Source organism: Sciurus carolinensis, chromosome 5 (assembly GCF_902686445.1).
Source record: "Sciurus carolinensis chromosome 5, mSciCar1.2, whole genome shotgun sequence".
Lineage (NCBI taxonomy): Eukaryota > Metazoa > Chordata > Mammalia > Rodentia > Sciuridae > Sciurus > Sciurus carolinensis.
The window spans coordinates 82,682,223-82,708,937 of record NC_062217.1 but is presented as its reverse complement, the minus strand read 5'-3'; the positions used below and the strand labels follow the sequence as shown (position 1 = coordinate 82,708,937).

At 40.8% G+C, this 26,715-nt stretch overlaps 2 protein-coding genes across 4 annotated transcripts in view; both read right to left on the bottom strand.

Annotated features, from left to right (window-relative positions):
• The window catches only part of Mipep (mitochondrial intermediate peptidase), a 168,128-nt gene extending 162,379 nt beyond the window's left edge, over window positions 1-5,749 (bottom strand). The window contains exons 1-2 of one of the 2 annotated variants that reach the window (XM_047554261.1): window positions 5,408-5,749; window positions 2,531-2,704 (exon numbers count right to left, since the gene is read on the bottom strand). In XM_047554261.1, the coding sequence (XP_047410217.1) occupies window positions 2,531-2,704; window positions 5,408-5,596 (363 nt within the window). In that variant the 5' untranslated portion in view covers window positions 5,597-5,749. Of the gene's footprint in view, window positions 1-2,530; window positions 2,705-4,504; window positions 5,338-5,407 lie in introns of those variants that run through there. The other variant, XM_047554262.1, reaches the window with a different exon arrangement.
• An 8,041-nt stretch (window positions 5,750-13,790) lies between these two features.
• C1qtnf9 (C1q and TNF related 9) lies at window positions 13,791-25,600 on the bottom strand. Of its 2 annotated transcripts, none has more exons than XM_047553473.1 (4): window positions 25,506-25,600; window positions 18,351-18,538; window positions 16,231-16,293; window positions 13,791-14,751 (listed from the first exon to the last, which is right to left on the bottom strand). In XM_047553473.1, the coding sequence occupies exons 2-4, from the start codon at window positions 18,514-18,516 to the stop codon at window positions 13,979-13,981; spliced, it is 1,002 nt and encodes a 333-aa protein (XP_047409429.1). In that variant the 5' UTR covers window positions 18,517-18,538; window positions 25,506-25,600; the 3' UTR covers window positions 13,791-13,978. The 2 variants fall into 2 exon arrangements, with proteins under 2 accessions (XP_047409429.1, XP_047409428.1); XM_047553472.1 differs by lacking the exon at window positions 25,506-25,600 and adding an exon at window positions 23,900-23,980.
• Between the last annotated feature and the right edge of the window lie 1,115 nt (window positions 25,601-26,715).

Below are 26,715 nucleotides of genomic sequence, written 5' to 3'. Positions count from 1 at the left end.
TTCCCTCAACTAGTATGGCAAAGCAGCTTCTTTCTAGACATTTATTAATTCTGTTATTCCTTAGAACCAAGTTTGTTTCATTCCAAAGAAAATATTTCCATGAACTTCATTTTAGTGAAGTTTTTCTCTCAAATGAACACCAAACAAATTCTTCCTAAGCCCATAGTTCAAAAGAACAGATCATGGTTTCAAATATGCTAAAACTTTGTAACTCAAACTGTTTGCAATATGGTTCCCATGTGTTAACCTGGCCCCAGAGAATAACTGAGAGGTGCTTTTTTAAAAATTCAACACACAGTATAATCTGAAAACCAACAACCACATTCTACTCTTTGTGTAGAAAACAAAGACTCACTCTCTTTATAGCACTTTTAGTAAAATATGAATTCCTGACCCCATTTAATATGGCATGCAATGACAACTGTTGCTGCTATGTTAATCACTGGATTTAAAACAAGCAAGAATTTTTTAAAAAATGAAATCATGTAAAACTAGATTTGAGTTTTTATTTTAACTAGTCATTGCAAAAGAAAATGAAATGCAGGGAAACTACCAAAAACTACATACTTTCTTCATTCTCCAAGACAATGTGTACGGTTCTAACATGAAATAAAACCAGCACAAAGTAAAATTTCCTGATTTTATTATCAAATAATTTTAATGCAAAAACATTTAAATCCATAATTTGATACACCTGTTGAAACAACAGGTAACAATAAAATAATATCAATACTAAAGCACCTGAAAAACAAGCTATGTAAAATTTACAACATATTTTATAAATTATAAATCCACATGTTGCAGAAGTTACAATTATTAAAAATTAAAACACTAGCACACATTTTAAAAATCTATTTATAATAGTAATGAGGAAAAAGTTCTATTACATAAAAATGGTTTTAAAAGAAGAAAAACAAAACAAAATACCATTTGCTGAGAAATAGTTTACAAAACTACTGCCTGACTACAATGGTATTGATCATACAAACAGGACATATCTTAAAAATTCAAAAATGAAAAACAATCTTTGAATTATTTTAACCAGAGATTTACATATATAAATCACATTCTAGTTTTCTAAAATAGTTTTTAAAGTAGATACTATTATATGTCACAAATATTAAAAAGTTCAGAAACAGGACAAGATATAAGGCAGAAAATTCAAAATCTTTTAGTGAAAAGCAAAAGCAAAAATATAGCATAAAATTCTAAAACATGGCTTAATTAAGATGGAAACTAAGAAAAAAAATAAACAGTGAATTCTGGGATTCTGACTACAAAGTCAACCTTTGACTACATATATCAGTGAAATCCATAACATACATTTTCCTTTTCAGATTTCAGTGACACAATTAGATGGATAAGTTTCCTTCTGGCAGTGCATCTCCACAGCTTCTCCAGCATGCACACACCAGAGGGAGATGACAAAGACCCAGTACAACTGAGAACTGACTACTCAGAGACCCAATTTCATTCCTGAGGAAGATCCTTTAAAATAAGATAATTTATCAATTTTCTTAAAACTAGAACTATTGTAGTGTTGTATAATCATCTGAAATGTGTTACTGCTCAATTCAAATATAGAGGAGGAAAGATACTTTCTGAAAAAGGAAAATTAACGAAGATGAGGAAGTATGCTAAGTGAAAGAAGATAGTCTCAAAGGGTATATCAGATTCCATTTATATGCCATGCTAGAAAAGATAAAACTAAGGGAATAGATCAGTGGTTCCAGAGCTAAGGATAGAGGTGGGTAGAGATATGCTGAGAGAATTAAATCAGTTAATCCAGGTAAAGCTATTACCTGGGCCCACTGCCTAATCTAGTAAAATCTAAAAACAAGGAAACACCAGAATATAAGCTCCATTTAGCCAGAGACTGTGTCTGTTTTGTTCATAACTGTATTAACCATGTAGTGGTCAGCATGTTAGGTGCTCAGCATTGAATGAATGTGAGGAAAGAGCTACATAGTTCAATATCACATAGACTGGATCGTGAATGATCACTACTTTAGATAATGTGCACCACTAATCACCTTCACTAAGTAAACAAGATTTGACTTTTGGGGGCTGACAGAAAAATCAGGCTTTCTCTCTCAGCACTGGGTTTCTCAGTTGATAAAAAGATCTAATTATAATTCTATTTCAATTCTAAAACATAATTAAAAATAATTGGTTTGACATCAGAAAAGGCAATTCTGAAAAGGTTTATAAAAACTTTTTTATTCCTATTATGAAAAAGAGAACTTCTGTTATAAATATACAAAAACTATTCAATTAGAATTGTGGCAGAAGCTTTCATGAATAAAATTTGTTAAATTACATGTATATTTTGTTACATATACATATTGTAGTTATGTTATAAATATCACCTTTTCCTATATATTTTTCTCATTCCTAATGTCATACTTCAACATAACTTATACCCAACAGCTCTCAAATAATTTCAGGCATTTAAAAAAAAGGATAAACTTCATTTAAATGTTACTCACTTGAAAGAGAAATAATTGAAATCTTAGACAAAGTGTCTTACCAAGTCAGCCACCCTGCACAAAGCATCAGAGAGCTCATCAAAGATCAGCACAGTCTGGGGCCCAGGTGGGGTAGAACATGCACGCTCCACCAGCAACTCTGTCTTCCTCAAGGCTTCTTCTTGTGCAATATAAAAGCCCTCTGGTGTGCTGAGCTCAGGAACTCCAAAAAGACCCTTAAATCCAAACAATAAGTATAGTTTAAACCAAAATTATGATTGGTTTGAATTAACTAAAAATACTTTTTTCAAAAAGGGAATCCTGGTTTTTACTGGTATATCATGATGATACCTGTTCACTGTGGCTATCACATCATATTACCTGTGTCACTCCACACAGGTTATACTGAAGATGTTAAACACTTAACTTTTCTTCGATTTTCATTAAAAAACACAAATAGAATGGTATGGGTTCAATTCAGCTGTCACCACTGTAGCATCTAATTGGGACAATTAAATGAAATAATACATGTAAATAACACTGTAACAGTGCCTGGTACATTGAAAGCACTTACGGATGTTAATGATAATCATTATTAGCTTGTAAATTTGACTAAGTTCTTTCTTCTCCTAGACCTCAATATCTTCATCAAGTACAAAGAGGATGACAATACATACCTCACAGCAGGCACACAGATACATGTAAAGTATTTATGACCATACCTAGCATAGAGCAAGGTCTCAATACAGAATATCAATTATTCTACAATTATAAAATAGGAAGGATGTATTGATTATAAAGCACATATATTAGAAAAACTTAATGAACACATTAAACTAAGTCACAGGATGAAACTGGCATCAAATTTTATACTTTCCAAAGGCATTTCAGTTTTGTTTTGTTTTGTTTTGTTTTTGCAGTGCTGGGGATTGAACCCAGGGCCTTACTGAGCTATATCCCCAGTCCATTTCAGTATTTTAAAAAGACAAAAATCACTAATCTAACAGGAATGACCACTCTTTTGCACCAGTTCAAACACACTAGTTAACACTCTCAAGAAGGCAGGGGGGAAAATACCAGATATTTAATATGCATCAACTGCATGTCATGAAGTGTGCTTTATGTAGGTTCTCCCTTCTAAATCACATAATCCTAGAGCAAGAAATATGATTATCCTTTTAGATACATGAATATGCTTTAAGTTCACAAAAACATTCTAAGATCACACATTAATGGTGGGAAAGCCAGAACTTATACCTGCTCTTTACATCTGCAAAGCCCATATTTTTCCAATCTTCTTTATTGCAATTGATATATCTGAAAGTCTTCCCTTCTGAGAAGGTGACAGGAACTCTGCCCTTCATTTTTTAATGATCTGCCCAACAGAATGTCTAACACACAGGGGAACTCAGTGAAGGAAACAAGCAAATGGAGCAGATGCTTAACTTTGTACATTAACTCTGTAGATACTTCTTATGGAGATTTTTTTGAAACACCAACTGTAAAGCCTGATAAAGCAAGCCTGATAAGGCCTACTGTTTGCACAAGAAGAGATGAATAAAGTTGTTAAGCTCTTTTCAAGAATATGAAGAAAATGAATAAAATACAATTGGGGGCAGAGTAGAATCAGGACCAAAAATAAATTTAATTCTTTACACTGATTTAATTTAAGGACAGACTAATTCAATTTTGCAGAACAACCTCCCCAGATTGCTCTCAAGAATTCTAAATCTTGGGATACCTGTCAAGGTAATCTTAAAAACTATACAAACTTTTTTTTGAGGCAAAACCCAATTCAAAAATTTGAAAATATACTATCAGTACATAATGCATAAAATAAAAAAAGGTTAAAACTAGCTTTGTATCATCCATTCAAAACCAAGCTTATCCTTCTATCTTTCTGCTCAGTAATTAGTTAGTTCTCCTCACATCAACAATGTTAACACGAACATTATGTACCCTTATGGGAGTTGGTGCAGGAAATATACAAAAAGAATTTTAAAGTTAAGGAAGGGGACAAAATAGAAACAACATACCATTAAGTTCACTGCAAACATATCCTAGATTCCTCTTTATAAGGAAGGCAATGGTACAACGAAGAAATTGTGAAAGGCAAAAATAAAATTAACCCTTAACTTAAACAAAATCTATATATGCAGAGTAAAACAGGCATCAGGTAAGTCCTTTTCAAGCTTGCCTTTCTTTAACCTTTCATTCGTTGGTTCCTTCGTTTGTTCGTTCATTCATTCATTCATTGATTCATTCAGGAGTGCCTGCTGAGCCAGACACCATGATAGGCAGGATGGATACAGAAATAAGAACCAAAACCACCCAGTCTAATGACTTGCTAAGGTAAATCAATGTGATCACTCCAATGCACTATAGAAATTAGGCTCGTCTCAACTGGGTTCTGGGTTTTAAAAGAAAACATACAAGAATAGAGCTTTGAAATGATAAACGAATGGATAATGGAAATTAGGGGATCAATGGGGTTACAATTTACGTGTCTAAAAACAAGTGTGTCTCTCCGAAAGGACAACCCGCTACATACAGACTGTGAACTCACAGGGCAAGGCCTCTTACAGGTTTGAAGCAAAAGTGAACTTGGGCGGGGGTGGGGCTGAGTATGAGGAGAGGGCGGGACCTGCAGACCGAATTCACTGCCTCCGCCGGAACCAAGTATTTTAAATGCACTTGTAACTGGCTGTTCACGCAGATGCAGTTCCAGGACCCCAGTTTGGGAAGGGGCCACTAAAGGTCGTCCGCCCAGCCCCCCTTTAGCTAGGCCCCTCAAAGACGTAACAAGCAAGGTTATCAAGAGGGCAAAAGACACTCCACAGTGCAACGTGTTTTGCAGCCTGGCTCCTCAAAGGCTCATATGACCTTGCCCCGAATGCCACTGGCCGCGGACAAGGGGAGCGCCCTCCCGCGCCGCTCACCCGGCGCTCGCTGAACAGGTCCAGGCGGCGGCCCTGCGGTTTGACATTAAAGGCGGCGCCCACCGGGGACCAGCTGGTGCTGACCCTTCGAGCCCGGATCCCGGCTCCGAGGCTACCCCGACCTGCTCGCCCCGGCCCCAAAGCCGCTACTCCGGCTGCGAGGCTGCCCAATCTTCGGGCAGACAGCATCGTGCACTCGGAGTAACCTCTTCCCAGACCAAGGCCCTAGCTAGGGCGCCGCAGCTCCAGCGGGGCGGGCACAGCTCCGTGTTTCCAAGGCAGCAGCCCACGCCGCACCAAGTGCTACCCTCGCTTCCGGATCGGGGCGCAAGGCCCACAGGACATGAGTACGTCCTCGCCGCGAGGGCAAGAGCGTCGCCCCTCTCCCTTCTCCCAGCCTCTGGCGTCTTGCGCCCCCGTGTGTCTGGAGTAAGGAATCGCTAGGATTTGCCCCTGCTTCACGTGACTTGAATCAAGGTGGAGAGTCTACAAATTTGAATTTGTTCAGGAGCGAATACAAGGGATGCAGCAGGATGAGTTCTTGATTACTTCTCCGAGATGACCCAGTGGCGAAGCCTGCGGAAGGATCCAAGAGAGAGAGCATGCAGTAGAATCAAACTGGCCAATGTCTCCACTCAAGACCATATGTGAAGGCTGGGGTTGTGGCTCAGTGGTGAAGCGGTTACCTATCATGTGTGAGGCCCTGGGCTCTCAATACCGCATATAAATAAGTAAAATAAAGGCCCATTGACTGCTTAAAAAAATATTTTCAAATAAGTTTTTAAAAAAGTCTACATGTGTTATGGTTGTGTGCAGTTGAATTAACTATCCATGACTCATCTATTTCGACTCGTAAAATTATAATGAACTACAATGTCAATTAGAATCTCCCCGAACTTCAAGCAACAATATTGGAAGGAAAGGAGGTAGGGCAGGGGGACGGAGGACCATAGGAAATTCCGAGTTTGGGGATTAAAATGGGAGAATGATAGTGCTAGTTTAAGAAAACACAGGAAACTCTTTGGACAGCCCTAGCCCGCTCCAAACGAACAGCAGTCACACTAGATTTGGAGTCAGCATCCAAGTTCTTGTCCAAATCTTAACCTTGTTATTTCCGTGTTCTCATCTGCGGAAAGGAATGAGTATTAAGTTCATTGTCTACTTACAGGGTACGTAGGGAGGAAAAGAAGAGGTTTTAACAGGATGGTGTTTTTAACCTTAAGATACTGTGGATACAGGTGAAGAACCAGTGGTTAGAAAAGGGGATGTCAAAAGGAGGCCATCTAAGGTATGCCTGGACAAGCCTTGGGCAGTCCTCAGAGACCTGCCTCTCTGGTCTGTCAGTGGGGTGGGCTGCAGAATGAGGAATCAACACAGGACCAGACCTTTGAGTACTGCCCTTTCTACAGAAGTAAAGCTTGGTGGGTTGGGAGGACAAGAAGACAACCCAGGAAAGTAGACAGGAGGAAGAGCCTGCTAAGGCAGGCTTGTCCACTCCTTATCTGAATTCAGACCTCCTGAGCTTTATGCAGAGCCAGATAGGCTTGATACTATAAATCAGTGTCAGAATGGAGAGGATATTGAGGACTGTGGTCTTCTGTGAACTAATAAAAGGTTTAAACTTTCCATCCTTCTGCCTCAGCCTTCCGAGTCTCTGGGATCGCTGTTTGCACCACCATACCTGGCTTAAGGTCACATTTGGGGAAAAAAAAAATGTTTTTCACTGAAATGCCTTCAGAGTTTTATCTCACCCTGAATATTTTGTCCTAGGGTAAAGCTCTGCTCATTGTCATGTTATCTGTTAGGTGTGAGCAGTCCAGGAAATTTCTCCAAAGTTTCAGAAAGCCAGAGTGAAAGTCAAGTGCATGAAACCTATAGACAACTTCTCACCCTCTCCCTGAAAACTTTGATTGATAATGGAGTTTTCACTTTATCCTGGTAGGAAGAAAAAGCCGAACTGATAATGATGGGGATGGTCAATATCAATTGAAACTTAGTTGAAAAGACCATACTTATAGAATTACTTAAATGTTATAAATTCCTTACTTTATAGTATATATAGAGAGAGTAAGTTGTGATTTCACTTTCATATAATTTTTTTAAATCAAAGATTTAAAGTTATTTAAAAATCCCCAAATTCCTAACTCCATTTTGATCAATATCACACAATCAGTAGTTGATCATGTTTCCTTGTGGCAGCCAACTGACATGTCCTGTAGAGCAAGCAGCCCCTTACAAAGTGATGGCAAATGTGTCATTTAAAAGAAAGAAAGAGGGAATATATTAGTCAAAAATGTTTATTTTGTCATCATTTTGAAAAATGAGTTTCAAATCTAATAGCCTCTTTAGCCCAGGATGGGTTTTATGCAAGGAACCTAACCATTTATAATGTAAACATTTAAGCTTACATGCTCCTTCAGTGGATAATGACCGGTGCTAAATTAACAAGGTGTCTTATGTCTTAGACAGCCTGACAGAGTTAGATTTTTAAAAACTGCATTCCAGATTCACAAACACTGAAAAATAATCGCAAATAATCACAGATGAGACTCCCCCAAGTCTACCTCATCTTCTGAAGTCCTTTAAAACATGTTTTACATCGTATTTTCTGTATTTGTCCCATAAAACAGAATTTCATAAGAGCTTATTTCCTATGTGCTAGTCATAGGTTTTTTTCCTTTATGCATATGTCAGCCTGTAAAGTTTGTTCCTAAGTTGGAAGGGAGTTAGTGCAAGTGTTCTTCCTGTTGGGACCATAGCAAAACCAGAATTTGTACTGGGGTAAACCAACCTGGATTGTTGCAAGTGAGAAAAGCTAAAGCTGCCAGAAAATAAGGATATTTATGTTCAAAAATGACAAGGGTCAGTCATTCTGCAATAAAAAAGAGGTAAACTGGGTGGAAATTTTAAGGGGCCATGCACACGCTGGACTAGGCCTGAGAGCAATGCCTACTTAAATTTCACACTCTGTCTGCCTCACTTGCCTTTCCATATCTTAGCTCTGTTCTTTTATTTTTATATAAATAAAAGAAAAACAATAAAACATCTATAAAAAGGCATTATTTCTATGTCCGTATACTTCTAATATTTTGCATAATCACCAAGTACAGTCATACATTGTTATCCATGAGGTATCAGTTCCAAGACCCCTGTAAATACCAAACTCTGAGGATGCTCCAGTCCCTTATATAAAATGGCATCGAATTTGCATGGAACCTGCCTATATCCTCACGTCTAGATTATGTAAGATACCAAATACCATGTAAATGTTATAAAAACAGTTATACTGTATTGTTTAAGGAATCATAACAGAAAACTGTACATGTTTAGTGCAGACAAAATTGTTTTTCCAAATATTTTTGATTTGAGGTTTGTTGAATCTGAGGTTGTGGCACCCACAGATACGTAAGGCCAACTATAATTTTAAAATATTTTATCTACAGCAGTGCAACTTGCTTACAGTGATAATTCGGAGAGATTTTATATCTCTAGAGAACAAACATACCACCTCCACTATGTTGCCTTGGTTGAAGTATAAATAGAACAACTGTATCTGTGGTTTCTAGGACAATCCCAATCTCAAAGGGCACTTTCTGTCAGATGACATGTCTCATGTTGTGCTGCAGAAAATTCTTTAAACACACACTAAATTCGAGTCTTTAAAAAAAAATAAGGTGAAAAAGTTTATTTTGACTTGTAGTTTTTGAGGTTCCAGTCCATGGCTGGGCAGACCCACAGTTTTTATGCTGTGGTGAGATAGGACATCATGGTGGAAGCACATGGTTGAACAACACTGCTCTTCTCATGACCAAGAAGCAAAGGACCAGGTTTAAGTCCTTTTGCTTCTCTATTAGTTGCTCTCAAGTGTTACTCCAGAGATTAGAAACTATACTAGAATCACACACAAGTTACAGTCTGATACACGAATTGTGAATGTATGTGGATAATTAACTATCATCACCTGATAACCCAGGTGAAACATCATCCAAATGGTCATATTTTTGGTTTGAAGAGCAGTGCTTACAGTAAGATCATGTAAAGGACTAAAAAATCATGTTAAGATGATTCTTTCAAACTCAAAGGATCTAATAGTCTTTATTTGCTTAGGCAAATTTTATGAATACATACAACTTAAGTTCTCAGCATAGAAAAGTATATCAAATTGACTTAAGTATATGTAATTACTTGCAGAATTTTAGAGGAAAATTGGGACCATATGAAATTATTCAGTTTGACTTTGATTGATCAATAGGAATCAGGGACAGAGAAAAGCTAAATAGCTCATCTAATTCAAATCTCTTTGTCATGGCTGGATCAGCAGTTCACATATATCAACTCTCAGTCTTGGGCTTTTCCCTCTATGATCACGCTTCCCCTATCCTTGGACCAGGGACCACTTAAGATTCTTTTAGATGAAAGTGATAGTAATGACAACAACACTTGCATGAAATTGGTTTAAGCAAAGAAAATATGTTGGCTCACCCAACAAAATAGTCCAAAGATAGCTCTGCCTTTAGACACAACTGGATTTAGAGGCCCAAACAATGCCATCAGAACTGATGTCTTATTCCATATTCTGTTGCTACAATTGACCACCTGAGACTGGTCATTTATAAATAAAAAAAGTTTATGACTTACAGTTCCAAAGGCTGGAAAGTCCATGGAGCATGGCACCAGCATCTTGTGAGAGCCTTTTTGCTGCACCATAACATGGTGAAGGGCATCACATGGCAAGAGAGTGCAAGTGCCAGTTCAGGTCTCTCTTCCTCTTCTTGTAAAGCCACTAATACCATCATGAAGACCCCACCCTCATGACTTCATAATAATTCTAACCAACTCTCAAAGGCCCCACCTCCAAATACCATCAACATATTAATTTGGGGATAAAGTTTCCAACACACAAAATTTGAGAGACCCATTCAAACCATAGCAACTAGATTATCTCCAGCTGTTTGACTTCATTCTTAGGTTCTATAGATCAGCAAGAAGGCTGCCAGAAGCTTCAAGCCTTCAACCTCCCATTTCTAACTTCAACTAAACAAGAGCATGTCTGTAGTCAGCAAGCTCAGCCAAGTTGCAGATTGGTCATCATTGGTTCTGATCAGATCAAATGCCATCTTGCAAATGTCAACATGGTCAGGAGGTGCTATTCTGTTTAACCAGGTCTGAATCTGATGTCCACCCCAAGGTGTAGAGTCTACACCATCTGAGAGACTTTTCCACATTAGGATGTGGACATTAGGGTGCCTTTACTGGAAGATGGGGAAATAGATGGTACCCAGCTAAACAAGTGTTCACTGTAGGTCTGAGGGGCAAGTTTCCCTTTAACTGATTTTTTAAATAAACTTGTCCCTCTCCTGCTCCTCTACTCTTGTAACTGGTGTCCGTGACTTATAACTTTTTTCTCTTGCATAAATCATTTAGAAACCTTAGAAACTAGGAATGGGGAGACAACTCTGTGTTACAGTGTGAATCCCTGGCTAGGTTCAATCCCCAGTACTGAAAAAAAAAAAATCTTTAGAAGCTGAATAGTGAAAAAATATAAGGGAATTTTCCTGGTAAGGTTTTGGAGTACCTTGGAACCTGCAAGCCCTTTTCTCCTTCCTGTTTTTTCCTTTTGGAATGGGAATGGCTACATGCCTACACCACCATTATATCTGGGAAAGAAGATAAATTGTCTGATTTCAAGGTTTTACTGAAAGAGGGAAATATCGCCCCCAGGATGAATCACAGAATAGACCTCTCCTATAACTGATTTAAATGATTTTGATGATGAGATTTTGGACATAACAGTTGATGATAAAATTGTTGAGACTTTGGGGGATATGAAGACGGGGGTGGGGGTGTTTTCTGTACATGGAAAGGACATCTGATTTGTGGGGGGAGGCAGAGGGCATACTGTTAATGAGTTGAATTATATTTTATAAAAAAAAGATATGTTGGGGCTGGGGTTGTGGCTCAGTGGTAGAGTGTTTGCCTAGCACGTGTGAGGCCCTGGGTTTGATTCTCAGCACCATATAAAAATAAATAAAGGTATTATGTCCATCTACAACACCCCCCCAAAAAAATAATATAACAGAGGATTTTTCCAATCAAAAAAAAAAAAAAAAAAGAGATGTTGAAGTCCCAATCCATAGTACCTGCAAATGTGACCTTATTTGAAAATAGGGTCTTTGCAGATATAAACAGTTTAAGATGGGTCATACTGGGTTAGGGCAGAACCTAAGGCAATGACTGTAAGAAGTGGAAATTTTGGACACAGCTGATACAGAAAGAAGACAGCCATATGAAGTGGGGCTAGAGATTGAAGTGATGCTGCCACAAGCCAAAGAAAGGATGGCTACCAGAAGCTGGTCAAGAAGAATCTTCCCTCAAAGATTCAGGAGGAACCTGGCCTGCTGGCACAGGAACCTCCAACTACTAGCCTCCAGAACTAGGAAAGAGTACACTTCTATTCTTTTAAACCACCAATTTGTGGTTCTTGGTTGTAGTAAGAAAATGAATACAGACTCAAGATGATTATTTATTGGTGTGTTATCCTTAAAAGGAAAGGAGGACAATAAAACACCATGTCCCTAGATGCCCCTTTCCATTCCCAAAAAGCCGAATCAAGGGAACAATGAGAGCAAGTTGGGGCCAGAACGTCCAGGTACACTTTTCCTTGAAGGACACTGGCTTTCTTTTATGTATGAGGGAAATTAGGGAAAGTTAGTGTTATCTGTAGAAAGCTGCTTTCTTTTTTTTTTTATTAAATTTCTTTTTATTTTTACAGACTGCATTTGGATTCATTGTACACAAATGGGGTACAACTTTTCATTTCTATGGTTGTACAATGTAGATTCACACCATTCATGTAATCACACATATACATAGGGTAATACTGTCTGTCTCATTCTACTATCTTTCCATCCCCCACCCCCTCCCACCCCATTTTCCTCTACATCATCCAAAGTTCCTTCATTCTTCTCTTCCCCACCCCGCTCCTCATTATATATGGTCATTCACTTATCAGAGAAAATATTCGGCCTTTGGTTTTTTGGGTTTGGCCTATTTCACCTACCATGATATTTTCCAACTTCATCCATTTACCAGCAAATGCCATAATTTTATTCTTCCTTATGGCTAAGTAATATTCCATTGTGTATATATTCCACAGTTTCTTTATCCATTCGTCAATTGAAGGGCATCTAGGTTGGTTCCACAATCTTGATATTGTGAATTGAGCTGCTATGAACATTGATGTGGCTGCATCACTGTGGTATGCTGATTTTAAGTCCTTTGGGTATAAACTGAGGAGTCAACTGGTGGGTCCATTCCAAGTTTTCTGAGGAATCTCCACACTGCTTTCCAGAGTGGCTGCACCAATTTGCAACTCCACCAGCAAAGTATGAGTGTACCTTTTTCCCCACATCCACACCAATAATAAATGTTACATTTATTATTACTTGTGTTCTTGATAACAGCCATTCTAATTGAAGTTAGATGAAATCTTAGGGTTTCTTGCATGTACACCAAGATAGCTGCTTTGTGGGATGCTGGTCATACAAGGGACAGTGCAAACTAAGTAAATTAATGATGTCACTGCTTCTGCAGGCTTATAAAATCCCTCCCGCTGTGGTCACCAGTGAAGAACACAGCACTGTGGGAGGGCAGTGCTCGTCCTGGACAAAGCCTTATGAGGGATGGGAGGGACTGTTTTCTGGCAAAGTAGAGGAAGTACCATGTGAAATAGATGTGCACCCATCCAGTCCATTGCCACTGGTCTTTCTGGCAAAGGCTCTGTCAAGCCCATCACCACCAGATCTCCTCTGTAAGCATTCCTGAGTAAACCCTATGTCTCATATCCCATCTCTGATGTCTTCCTTGGCCTCTCCATAAGCTCTTCCACTGCCCTAACTCTCCTAGGTTGTGAACATTACAGTCGGATTGAGTAGCATTGAAAACCAAATTAGAAAATAAGCAAAGCATCTGCAGCCTTCTGGAGTTTCACTGTCATCTCATCAGCTTAAAGCTCTTATCAGCACTGAGTGGAATAAGCATTTTTTCGTGTTGTACTGGGGATGGAACCAAGGGTCTCACACATGCTAGGCAAGTGCCCTACCTCAGAGCCTACTTTTCCTTCTCTTTCTCTCTAATGTCCTCAGAAGCATAGATGAGCACTATATCATAATAAGTCTCCTTAGAACTCTGAGTAGTAGCAGAATTCTGCCTATCAGAAACACATGCAAGGGGTTCCCCAGATCATGGGAAGGATGAAAAATATTAAAATAAATTATAATAAACAGACTGGAGATGTATCTCAGGAGTGAAGTGCTTGCTTAGTATCCACAAAGCCCTCAGTTTGATTCCTAGTACTGCAAACAAACAAATGAATGATAATAAATAGGGCAACTATTTAAAATTTTACTCTTTGGAGGATTGTAAATTACACAGAAACAATTTTTTAGGAGTGACTTTCCCATTTGCACCTTTTAAAGATTACTGCAATAATTGAAGGAATTAATACAGTCAAATCCTCAAGTAAATTAAAGCTAATTCTGACCAATGGTGAGGCATCTATACAATCTTCTGTCATGAGCTGCTGAAGAGAAGGAAGCCTGTGAACGTTGTGTCATCGTCCTCATCCGCAAACAAGCCATTGAACCTTTCTCCTCCTGTCACCTGCATCCACACCTCATCCCCAAGCTTCAACTCCAGGACAATACCACCAGAGGCCTGGTCCTCAGAGCTCATATAACCATCCTTGGTATGCAGTACTTTTACCCCATTTTTGACCAAAGATACCTGCACATTCCTGGAGAAAACAGTGATGTGGTAGGTGAAGTAATAGACCCCAGCAATATGGCAAGTGAATTTCCCCGTAGCTACATTGTAATGGTTGAATTCGTTATATAAGATCTTGTCGAATTTAATGGGTACATCAGAAGGAGGAAACTTGCTCAGCACTGTGAGCCCCACAGTGAAAGCACTCTTCGGCAAGACTGGAGTCTCACCCATTTTCCCTTTTTCTCCTCGCTCCCCTTTCCAGCCTCTTACTCCCCGGACTCCTGGTTCACCCTGGGGTCCCACAGGTCCAGCTTCTCCCCTGGGACCTGGCTTGCCAATGGGACCTACAGGGCCAGGTAAGCCAGTGGGGCCCAAAGGTCCGTCATTGCCTGTTAGACCTGCTGGACCAGTGGGACCCACATCACCCTTATCCCCCTTCTGCCCTTGAGGGCCAGTCTCTCCTTGGAGCCCTTTCTCTCCCATGGGTCCAACAGATCCCTTTGGCCCATGCTTCCCTGGGGATCCTCTGGAGCCTTGATCACCTTTGATGCCTTTTGCTTCAACTTTTCCATCTGCTCCTAAATAGAGGGAAGAGAATAAAGAGATGGTTTGTTAACTATTCCCTTGTGAACAACTCTGGCTTTTCTGTGACTGAGCATTTAATTGAGATGGAGTATCTGCTCAAGGTTTGAAAATTAATTTACTCCCAGATTACAGGCATGTGTGCACAGCATAAATGCATGTACACCCACACACAAAAAACACCTTTTGACTCCTGTCTCCTAAATGAGAAATGACAACCCTTGACCATTTAAGCCTACCATGTTGACCATGAAACAAGGCCAGCCCTTAAGGGAAACACTCCTCAGAGCAGGGCAGCACTGCAAACAGCAGACTGACTCAGGATATTTAGTTAACGGATGCTCAGACCTAGTGATGTGATACCCCCTAAAAAACTCCTCATGAGGGGCTGGGACTGGGGCTCGGTGGCAGGGCGCTTGCATGGCACATGTGAGGTGCTGGGTTTGATTCTCAGTACCACATAAAAATGAACAAATAAAGTGAAGGCATGCTGTCCATCTACAACTACAAAAAAAAATTTAAAAAGAAACTCCTTGTGACATAAAGTCAAGTCTTGAGTGTGGCATTCATCCCTCTCTACTGTCCAGCCCCAGCCTGCTCATTCTACCAGTTATAGTGTGTTTTCTTCATTCATTGGTGCTTCTGTGTTGCCTCCACCCAAAACAGAGCACAGTGGATTCAAGCATGGATTCTGGAGGTCAATGCCAGGACTCCCTCCTGTCTCCACCCCTTGTGCTTATGGGTTGTCAGGCCAATGAATAAGCCTCCTACACCTCTCTTCCCATCTATAAAATCAGGACAGTAATGCTACCTAGGTCACAGGGCTCTTGTATCCAGGGAGTCGATACACGAGAAGCACTTAGAACAAGGTACAGTGAATCGCCTTTCTCTCCATCAGCTGCCGACTGCCAGCATCCTCTCTACCCTTTCAGGACCCCATTCCAGGGCCACCTTCTCCATGCAGTAGGGCCAGATGCACTGAGTCCAAATTCAGTCTTCTTCCTTGGTGCTCATCCAGTAAGTCAGGGTTCATCAGACTGTCTCCCATTGACCAAATCTGTCCTTATTTACAGCCCACAAGCTAAGAATGTTTGACATGTTTAAATTGTCATTATAATATTCTGTCGCCTGTGAAAATCACATGAGGCTCAAATGTCAGTCTTCAAACTCAGCTTCACAGAAACACAGCCACATTTACATAGCAACTGTGGCACTTTTTCACTACAATGGCAGAGTTTAGTAGAGGCAATGCAGAGCTGAAAATATCTACTGCCTGGCCTTTGACACAAAAAGCTTGCTGATCCCTGTGCTCCTCATGGGCTTCTTCTGGAAAGCAAGAACTGAATAGCCTCTGTTGTTGGGACATCCTCAGAGTCATATCTGGACTTATTCATAGTAGCAAGCATATAATAGCTATTGTGAAATCCATGTTAGTTCCACATTAGAGCATGATAAATAGGAAGCCAGCTTCTGACCTCGTTCTCCTTTCTCTCCACTTATTCCGTCCTTCCCTGGGCCACCAGGATGTCCTGGTTCTCCTAGGTAGAAAAGAAGAAAACAGAAGAGTTGGAATTCCAAACCTGATTTTTCAGCCGTTGGTCTCCATGGGTGATGTATGGTGGAGTGTCCTGGGGGTGATGTGCCCCTATGGGCACTCCCTCCCAGGGGTGGAGAGAGGCAGGCATGAGTGAGCATCTGGGTTACTTAACTATATTAGATAAATGAGTTAGTAATGAATCAGGCGACTTCCTAAGTACCTGCAGCAGGATGTGCCACATGAGCACAGCAAGGAATGTTGGGAAGGAAACGTGTGCTCTGGAGACACTGATGGTCATAAGGGCAGTCACTGAGGGACTCCAAGCAGCTCAGAGCCACTGTTCCCAAGCAAGCCCTGGGTACTGTGGGACCTCCAGGTGAAAGTCATCCTTACATTAACTCCCTGCCTGTCCTTCTCTCCTCACTCCCTCCTGACCATAAGGCTTTCTCTTTTGTTTCCCTGCTTAATTCTCAGTTCTTGCAAACTCTAAAGCAGAGACAACCAAGCTTTCTTGATCAAGTAACAAAGCATGAACATGGACCCTCACCAATGCACATTTATGTGTGTCTGCTTATGGGCAGGTAATGCACTAAACATGCATTCATTATAAAGCATACAAACACACTTCAAAAGGAAAAGATAAAGAGTATGTGAATTGTTTGTGTGAGCAATGTGATTGAATATTTTCCAAGAACAATGTTAAATACAATCTATATGAACTACCTGGAAAATACATGTAAAACATATATACTTCTAAGAAACAAGTAAAACTGGAAAGAATGGATACAAGTGAAGAGAAAGGTAAGAGATTCGATAAGGAAGAAAGAAATTTGGTATTGGATATATGTTTTATCTTATTCCTTATCTATCATCCATCTCTTTTGTGTATGTAAAATATTTTTAAATAAAAATTTAAATCCCTATGTTAAAAAATAAAACACAAACACACCATCATGGTCCCAGTGAGAGGGTAAAATACTTGGCGTTCATTAAGACTGAAGTTTTCCTATTAATTTGGACTGGACTTTCCACTACCTGGAAATGAGACAGGTCTAATGACTAAATGTGACTAGAATAGCATGGATTTTCCAGAGATATTATTCAACAGGAGACTTCACAGAGTGTATTTGCAGGGTGGTGTTGGAAAGGAATCAAGTTGCCTCCTGGTAACCTTCAAGCTTCACCACACCCACTCAATAAACTGTCAGGCCTCCATATAAAAATAAGTAATGTGTAGTTTTAAATTGCATGCCATATTGAGTAGCATGATGAATTCTCACATTATCCCACTCTGTCCTGATCAGAATGTGAATCATCCCTTTTTCAGTGGATCTAGCCTGTATATGCTACCTGCTGGTTTAGTCACGTGGTAGCCATCTTAGTTATTAGATTGTCTCAGTATCACAGTTCTTGTATTTAAGTAACCCTTATTTTATGGCTTGAAGGGCAAGAGTGGTGATGCTGGCAATTTTATTACATATAGTATTACAAATGTTATATTTTAGTATCAGCTGTTGTTAATGTCTTACTCTGCCTAATTTATAAATTAAACTTTTTTAAGTGTATGTCTGCATAAAAAAACCCCACTATATATAGGGTTCTATACTCTCTGTGGTTTTAGCCACCTGCTGGTTAAAATGCACTGGAAGTCTTGGAACATAATCCTCCATGAATAATATGGGACTGTTGTACTTAGCCATCAGATCTCTCTGTTGGCTTCATGTTGCTGAAGATGCATCATGACTGTTGCTAAGGCCAGAAGATTGATGACATCATATACAACTGAATAGGCCCTATACTATCAGAGACAGTGGCCAACAAACAGTATCCCCAGTGGATGAGAAGCCCACTAGGGCAGCAGGCTCAGGTCAGCCTAGTCCTCACTACATCCCAGCACCCAGTGCAGCATCAGATATAGAGAGACTTTGATAAGTGTTTGACATGTGAATGGATGAGGGTTTGGTGGGTGGTCGGAAAACCACACAGACAATGAAAAAATATGATAAAGCGTTGAAGGCATCAATGGAAGACAATAGAAGGCCACCAGGTGGTGAGTACCTGCATCCCCTTTGTCACCCTTTGCTCCATCTCTTCCATCTCTCCCAGGCAGACCGTTGTGACCAGGATTCCCTGGGATGCCAGGGTGCCCTTGCCTGCACGTGTCCTGTGAGTTTATGTTCCCTATACAGACTCCCATGGTAAGCAGGAACCACCAGATCTTCATGGTCCAAATGACAGAGTCTGAGCTAGAAGACAGAAACAGAAAGGAGACACCTTTGTCATTGGTGCCATGGACACAGACTATGCTCCTTGCAGTGGGAAATGAGCCCATCCTTAGTCAGACTGGGACGGAGTGGTCAGGGCAGATGAGAGTAGAAACCTGGTAGCTGACCACACTGGTTGCAATCAGGAAGACATTGTCTTTGGGAGGTAACACAAGTGATTAGGATTATTCTTAATGGGGAATGATAAATGAGGAAGCCAAGTCTGAGATCAGGATACTCTTTTATTTATCTTTTCAATTTTGTCACTGGGACAAAATACCTGAGAAAACCAACTTAATGAAGAAAGATTTATTTGACTCATGATTTCAGAGAACTCAGTCCATGTAACCTGACTTCATTGCTGTGGTAAGGCAGAAACATGGCAGAAGGGCAGACAGGAAGGAAAAAGAAAGGGGCCATGGACAAGAAATATCCTTCCATGGCATGCCCCCAGTGACCTATTTCCTCCAATTAGGCCCCACCTGTGAAGTCTGCACCACCTCCCAACAAAGCCATCAACTATGAATCTACCAAAGTATTTATCCATTGATGAATTCAGAGCCCTCATGATCCAATTCACTTCCCAAAAGCCCCACCTTTGAATATTACTGCATTAGGGACCAAACCTTCAATACATGACCTCCGAGGGACATTTTGCATCCAAACTATAAAACTACTTTTTTTATTTCGAGCCAGAGAAGCATGCTTACTCATTTCACAGGGCTGATGTAAAAACCAAATTTTATCATAATGTATATAAAAAAGCACATTATAAACAATAAAGCAATCAGAATTACCATCTGATCCAGAAATTCCACTTCTGGGAATATTCCTGAAATAATTGAAAGTAGAGATTTGAGCTGAGAACTCATGTTAAGAATATCATTGTTCATAATGACCAAGAGGTGGGAACAACCCGCATGCTCATCAGTGGGAGATGGACACACAAAATGTGGTATGTGCATGCAGTGAAATAATGTTCAGTCTGAAAGAAGGGAATTCTGACCCATGCTACAACATGGATGAATCTTGAGAACATTATGCTATGTGAAACAAGCCAGTTACACAAAGATCTGTATGAGCCGCTCATGTGAGGGATCTAAAACAGTAAAGCGCATAGAGAAAGTAGGGTGGGGGGATTCCAGGGATTGGGGAAATTAGGGAGAATCAGGAACTTGTATTTAGTGGGTACAGAGTTTCACTTTGAAAAGATGAAAAAGTTCTAGAGATAGATGGGTTGATGGTTGTATGATAAAACCACATGGTTTAATGCAACTAAACCATGAACTTAAAATGGTTAAATTGATAAATTTGATTTATTTTTATTTTAACATATATTTTATCACAATAAAATATTAAATTAGGTGGACACAGTGGATCATGCCTATAAACCCAGTGACTGGGGAGGCTGAGGCAGGAGGATCACAAGTTCGAAGACAGCCTCAGCAATTTAGGGAGGTTCTAAGCAATTTAGTGAGATCCTGTCTCACACACACACACACACACACACACCAATTAGCAAAGCATTCCAAGTAGTCCTGTTGTGACTAGACATATTCTTTGAATGTAGATCTTTGAAGGATCTGCTCACATGCACACACATATGCACACACACATGCACACACACGCATACACACACAAGGTCACACAATTTGGGAGAAGTGCATTTTCAAGTCTTTTCTCTTATAACTCAGGTCTTTGATTTGCTTTCTAACCTCATCAGGAGCAAAGGCAAACCTCAAGAAGGGGCTGAGCTCTGAATAAGGGAGGAAGAGGTAATTAGGAAGAGTGTTCCAAACAAAGGGAACAGTATACACAAGCCCCTGCAAGAATGCGGACAATCAGATTCATGGGACCTCCTGACAAAATCCATCCTCCCCAGGAAGGTGCATGTAGCTCCCTGTCCCTCTCTTCCATGGTACCTGTCATGGTAGGGGTTTAATATTTGATGACATAATTGTAGGATTAAAATTCTGGCTCCCCACATGACAGAATTCCCCACATTGTTATATTTCCAGTACCCAGTATTAAACTTGAAACATCAGATTGAATAAATATTTGTCAAATGCAACAAACATTATCTTGGTAGGTATTTTAGGACTTAAAGCAAAATGAACACATAGGTTATTGCAACTAGTCAGAACTCAGATCTTCATGTGCTACTGACAGCAATGTAGAGCTGCACAACACTTTGGAAATGTAAAAAGCAAAAGATACCCTTATCTGTGACTCAGTACCAATAATCCATCTTCATCATGATCCAAGATTTGTGTGTCAAACACAGAGAGATGACTAAAGTCTTATCTATAATGGCGAAAAGGTGCACAATGTGTAGCAATCGAAAGTGATGTAGGAAGTAGAATAGTATGAATCACCAAAATAATTATGAAAGTCAGTTGAAATGTGGAAAAGATATATGCAGCATTGAATTTATTAAAAAGTAAACTAGAATATCAGGCACATTATGACTGTTACCTATGTATGTATGCATATAAGCAAACTAGAAGTAATATATGAAAATGAATATTTTTTAGAATGATGGGGCAATGGGACATTTTTCTGTTTAAAAATCTTTTTTTATAGCACTGTACATATATGTCTAGATAAGTATTGTTTAAATGAAAATACTTAGGTTCTGCCATTCAAAGGACTATATCGCCATCTTGTGGCAGTCTCTAAGGATCACAGGGTCCAGTCTAAGGCTAAGAGTATTTTTTGGAAAAGGAAATGCAGATGTTTCCCATTGAAGTAAAAAACTCACTCCACTTCAGGAAACTGACTTGTGTTTCCTAAGAGCCAAATCCATGAATAATCTGCACCTGCATCTTTTGTGTAACTCAGAAGTGACTGATGATAGTAGTCAACTCTAAATTCCACTAACTAGCCTTTGCTGGGGATTGTATAGTTTTCCTCTCAACGTTTCAAAATGTACACTACAAGTTATTCCACTCATAGCTATAAACTTCCCTGCAGAACTGCCTTCACAGTGTCCCACAGGTTCTGGTATGTTCTATCACCCCAGTGCTGAAAAGATCACAAGATAATGAAGGTGTCAAGTGGGAAAAACTCCATTTGCTCTCCAGCTAGAGAAGAATTAACGTAAAAGTAAATATTTGTCCTTCTATAATTCTTTTGAGTTTTGCATACTTGATGTAGGGTAGGCAGAGAACATCTAACTTACTTATGCTCTGTGCTTATCACACAATCTTCAATGGGTAATTTTAATTAAACACAATTTGCTCCCAAATAACCAGTAGAAAAAAATTGTGGTACTATAATAAAACTTAGGCGCTTGCACTTTGTTGTAGAACATTGAGGGTTTGAACAAGGAATATAGCAGAAATTTTATTAATGCTCTTTTGAAAAAAATATGGCGTCTGTTCCTCTCACAAAACTATGGGTTGAAAGCTCAACTTCATTAGTTCAACTGCAGTGATCACCTTCAGCTTTGAACTGCTGTCTGGTCTTTCTCCAGAAGACACTGCAGGTAGGATCCCTTCTAAGTCCCCATCTTTCCCTGTGGGCAACTTCACATTCTCTCTCTTCTCTCACTGCACCCCCAGACCTCACTTGCTCTCCATATCTCACCTAGGCTAGTAACCAGTGAGTAAGCACCAATCAAGTTTAATATTTTTTGAAGGTAATAGCATCATCTTTCTACTTCCTTGTTTTTGATACCTCACCATCAAATATTTGAGTGAGTGAATTAATTAAATATTATCCTAGTTCCACCTGTGTCTGCACAACCCTCGGGGAGGGGTCTAGGTGTCAACTCTGAGCTTTGTTAGTCTTTGGGTGGAGATCCCTGGCTGTTTCCAAGACCTCTCTCACTTCCTTCAGGTAATAGCAATTCTAGCTGGGCCCCTGACTGCCCACAATAGAGTGCGCTTACCAGCCTCCCTTGCAGCCTAGATTTGACCATGAAACTAGATTCGGGCCCATGGGAATGGCAAAAGTAATGTGTGCAATTGAGGACTAGAGAAAGGGAATGCGTGTGTCACTCCTTGGGTTCTTCCCCTTTTCCTGTGATGGGGTGCACACAGGGTGTGGGCAACAGTTTGGGGATAGGAAGAATCCTAGATTCCATGCACGAGTGTTGTCCTTATAGCCCATCTTTGACATGACAACCAAGCCCACATCCTGACTTTCACAAAGCATCTGCTGCCCAAGGTGTGGGTTCTCATGAGAAGTGAGGGGGGCTTGTGGACATCTGCAGTCAGTCCAAGGCTCAGAGTGGCTGAGGACACATGGGCACAAACCCTCAGGCGTGTCCCTGCCTTAGATGAAGACAAGCAATCTGGAAGCATCGAAACATGGTGCAGCCACCTGATGAATGCTGTGATCTCCTGGACCTGGCATTCTGACATGGAAGGGGCAAAGGGACACAGACTGCAAACGACTTAGGATTACTTGTTTTTAGTCCCAAATAAAGTAGGTTCTGACTGAGTTAATGTCCTACTTCTGGGTCTATTCTCCTGTTACCTATACTTCTCTCTCATTATTAACCCTCTTGATACAGGGTTATCCTGTGGCTCTCATGATTAATTTTCTCTAATTCACAGCCAAGGTTAAGGGTTTCCACTCTTCAAGATTCTTACTTCTGGGAAGCCTCTATTGGGTCCCTCTTGCCCTTTGAGAGTTCTGTCTCTTTTCTTCTCACTTGAATAAACACTACTCTTTTATACTGAGAACAACAACAAAAAAATCCTACTCTCCCCAAAGGCTGACTTAATACACATCTGCCAAAAAACAGTTGAGTGATCTTAACTAGGTTTCCAACCCCTTGCTTCCAGAGCCTCAGCCTCCTTGTGCTTAAAATGTGAGAGATGAACTAACACCCTGACATCCCTTCCCACATTTGGCAGCCTAAGAATCTAAATATCTCAAAGTTGCCTTTATTGGCTATATTTTCTTCCATGTGTTCTGAACTTGTACACCTTATACATTTTCTCTTCAACATATATTTTTACTATACTAGCATAGCCATAAATATAAAAAATGTAAACATTAAAATTTATGCAAAATAGCCTGCAAGCTTCTCTAGAAAGCTCTCCTGAAAGATCAGTTATTTTTATGAACATTATCGTATGATTTTTCTCTCTCCTCCCAGCCAATTTGCAGAGTTCTGGCAAAACAATTTCAAGATCTGCTTTTCTCTCCTATTTAGCCTCTTAAGAAAGAATTTTTAAAAACACTGTGCTCCCTTTCCTACTACCCCAAACTCTCCAAGACATCTGTTTTGCAAATAATGAGGCCAGACTCACCCACACTGATATTACAAAGCTGTTTTGGGACCAGAGGCCTTAACCTGAAGGTAAAGAAATCCCCTCCCCATGCGCTTACCTGAACCTCAGGGCTGCAGGCTGCACCTAGGTGCTGTGCAAATCAGGAATCCAGGGCAAACTAAAGAAAATCAGGCCTTCCTGCCTACAATTCCCTAGTGGACATAACTGCAAAATAGCAGGAAGGGGAGGGGATGGAGGAAGGCACAAGATGTCTTGGAAGAGCTTCAAGATTCATGGCAAGGCATGAGTCAGGTAACTTTGATTACTAGCACTCCTTAATGTGGAAAACTTAATCCCCCTCCTCTCACCCTTTTAATAAAATAAGGTGATCCCCCCCATGGAATCTGAAGGAAGGAATCTCCATGGCAGGTTTCTTTCCTTAAAATCATGTTCAGACTTTTCTTGAGCAGCTTTGCAGTGAACCTAAGGTCAATTGTGAGGCAACAGGACAAAAATAAAGACTACCAGCGGCCAGGTCTCAGCTGGACCCTGAACCAGGATCACCGTGGTCAAACTGCTTTGTAATGCCTTTTGACAGTAGGTCTTTGGGTAGGAAAGGATCCAGCATTCATTCCCTTCATACATGCACCCCGACCTGCAGCTAAGAAAAGCATGATGTGACCATTTCCTCAATGTCATGCAATTTGATTCTTCACCTTTCCTGATAGGTATGTCCATTAAGATTTATCTAATACAGTTAGTTTCAGGAGGACAGAATTCCTCAAGTCTGTTTCTGGATGGTGCTGGGGACTTGATTGCAGAGGCCACATGGGAGATGGTATGCTGGTGAGGACAAGCCTCACTTTAGAGGAGCTAGACATCCAACCCTACTCTCCAAACGACTCCATTCCTCATCTGTACAGCAAACCAACACTAAAGGTCCAGGGGAGGGAACTGGATTTGCAGGCAAACATTACCTGGATTTGGCTTCTTGGCTATCCCTTATGGCCTGCACTCATCTCTTAACCGCTATACCCAGATACTTGAGGTTCCTTCATGTGCTAGGCTCCCAGCAGCAATGTCCAGCTGCCAAGAGAGATCCATCCCCTGGGCGCTCAGTCTTCAGGGTTGTGTGTGGCCCACTCTGCTTTGATGCCTCTGCTCCTGGAACCTTCTCCAACCCATTTCCAGCCTTGACCTCTCTCCTGAGCTCCATGCTACCCTTGCCAGCAGGATGTGCCAGATGTTCAGCAATGCAAGCACGAGGATCTGGGCTGCACTATTAAGCTACGCTTCAGTCTCGGTGTATGGCACTCCCACCCACTCACTCATCACACCAGAACCTGACCAGTGTCCTTCCACCTTACCCATGAGATCTGCCAGGGCCACTGAGTAGCCTGCACCCCCACCTCCTGCTCTCCTGCCTTGTCTCCTGAGTTATCTACCCCTCTACCTCTGGTTTTGACATTTGCCCTTTTTCATTGCGACCCAGCCAGCTCCTACATAGGCCATCCTGGCTGCAACCTTCCTTAAACCGTGTGGTCACATAAGGAAATCCCAAGTGCCACCATGGGCCACAGGGCCTTAGCCATCAGGCTTCTGCTCACTATTTTGGTCACACTGAGACCATGTGACCTCAGCTCCATCTTGTCTGACATGGTTAACCCTGAGGAACTCACCTCCCACCCCCGCACCTGGTGTGACACCTCTCTCTGGATACTCACCTGGGAAGAGGAGTCCACTCTCATCTCTGTGTAACAGCTATGCAGCTCTGGTGTTCTTAGTTCCCACTGTTCTGTCACACCTGTTTGTGCTCCCCTTCGGCCCCACAAGCTCCTTTGGAGGATTCACACATTCCAGTTCTCCAATGTAGAGTAGGTGGCTAATGCATGTTAGTTCATGCCACTGTCCTCCAATTATTGTCACTCCTATGGATGGTTCCATCGCGGACCACCCTGCTTCCCACCCAAGCAAAGCCCAAGGAGGGGCCAGCAGCTCCCTCTGATGTAGGTGGACCTAGGAGTAAACAGCCAGCAAGAAGCACTTGGCAGCTTTCTTAGGAACCCTTTTCTGATTAGTCACGGCAAACAATGGGCTATTTAGTTGGCTTTTCTCAGTGTTAATTAGGGAAGGAAATTCTCACATCCACCCCACATCCAAAGGGTAAGGGGAGCCTAGGACCACAGGCCACCTCCTGGTAGAGGGACCCTGCCCTGCAGCTGTGGCAAGGGGGTACATCTGGGCCACCCACACTCCATTCGTTGTAAAAGCTGCTGCAACAAACCAGGACTTGCAGGGCAGGGGGTGCAGCACAGGCAGAGCATGCGGGAGGCCCTGGGTGCAGCTCCCAGCACCAAAAGGCAAAAGCAAACCAGGACATCCCATTTCCACTTCTGCTTACATCAGTCTGATTCCATTAGTTTGTGACTTTTTCAAGTCAAGTGGCCCTCTTATTTCCCCTTGGAACCTTCTTTCTCTCACACCTGCCCAGAGTGAGGACATTAATGGATGAATTGTTGCTAGAAGAAATGAGAGCAGAAAAGGATCTTCCCATCTCAGAGACTCCTGGCATTCATGGTCTCTTTCTTCTTTCTTTTTTTTTTTAAATATAGCACCATCTTATTTTACTATTCAAATGAACTACTAGGACCAGTTTGGGAAATTAATTTTAATATACAGATACAAAACAACAAATATAGATTCACAGCATTTACAATAAATCATTCAAATAACATTGTAAATTTTTTTTTTTTTTTTACAAAAAGAAATTTCAACAAAAATACATATCAAGTTACAGTAATCTCGTAGACCAGACTTCAGCTGTCAAAGCTAATCCACCACTTTGGAAGCGTCACTTGACTTACACAGACAATGTCATCTTTATGTGAATGAGTTAAAAGTCACCAAAAGCCTTGCAAAGTGGGTAAGCAAGTC

Bases quoted from the DNA above. Each gene is read 5' to 3' on its own strand.
- C1qtnf9 (XM_047553473.1), bottom strand. From the start codon at position 18,516: ATGAAGATCTGGTGGTTCCTGCTTACCATGGGAGTCTGTATAGGGAAC. The intron at 16,294-18,350 runs GTACTCACCACC...TTTTCTACCTAG, and splicing joins GGGTGACAAAGGGGATGCAG to GAGAACCAGGACATCCTGGT. The intron at 14,752-16,230 runs GTCAGAAGCTGG...CCCTCTATTTAG, and splicing joins TGGAGAGAAAGGAGAACGAG to GAGCAGATGGAAAAGTTGAA.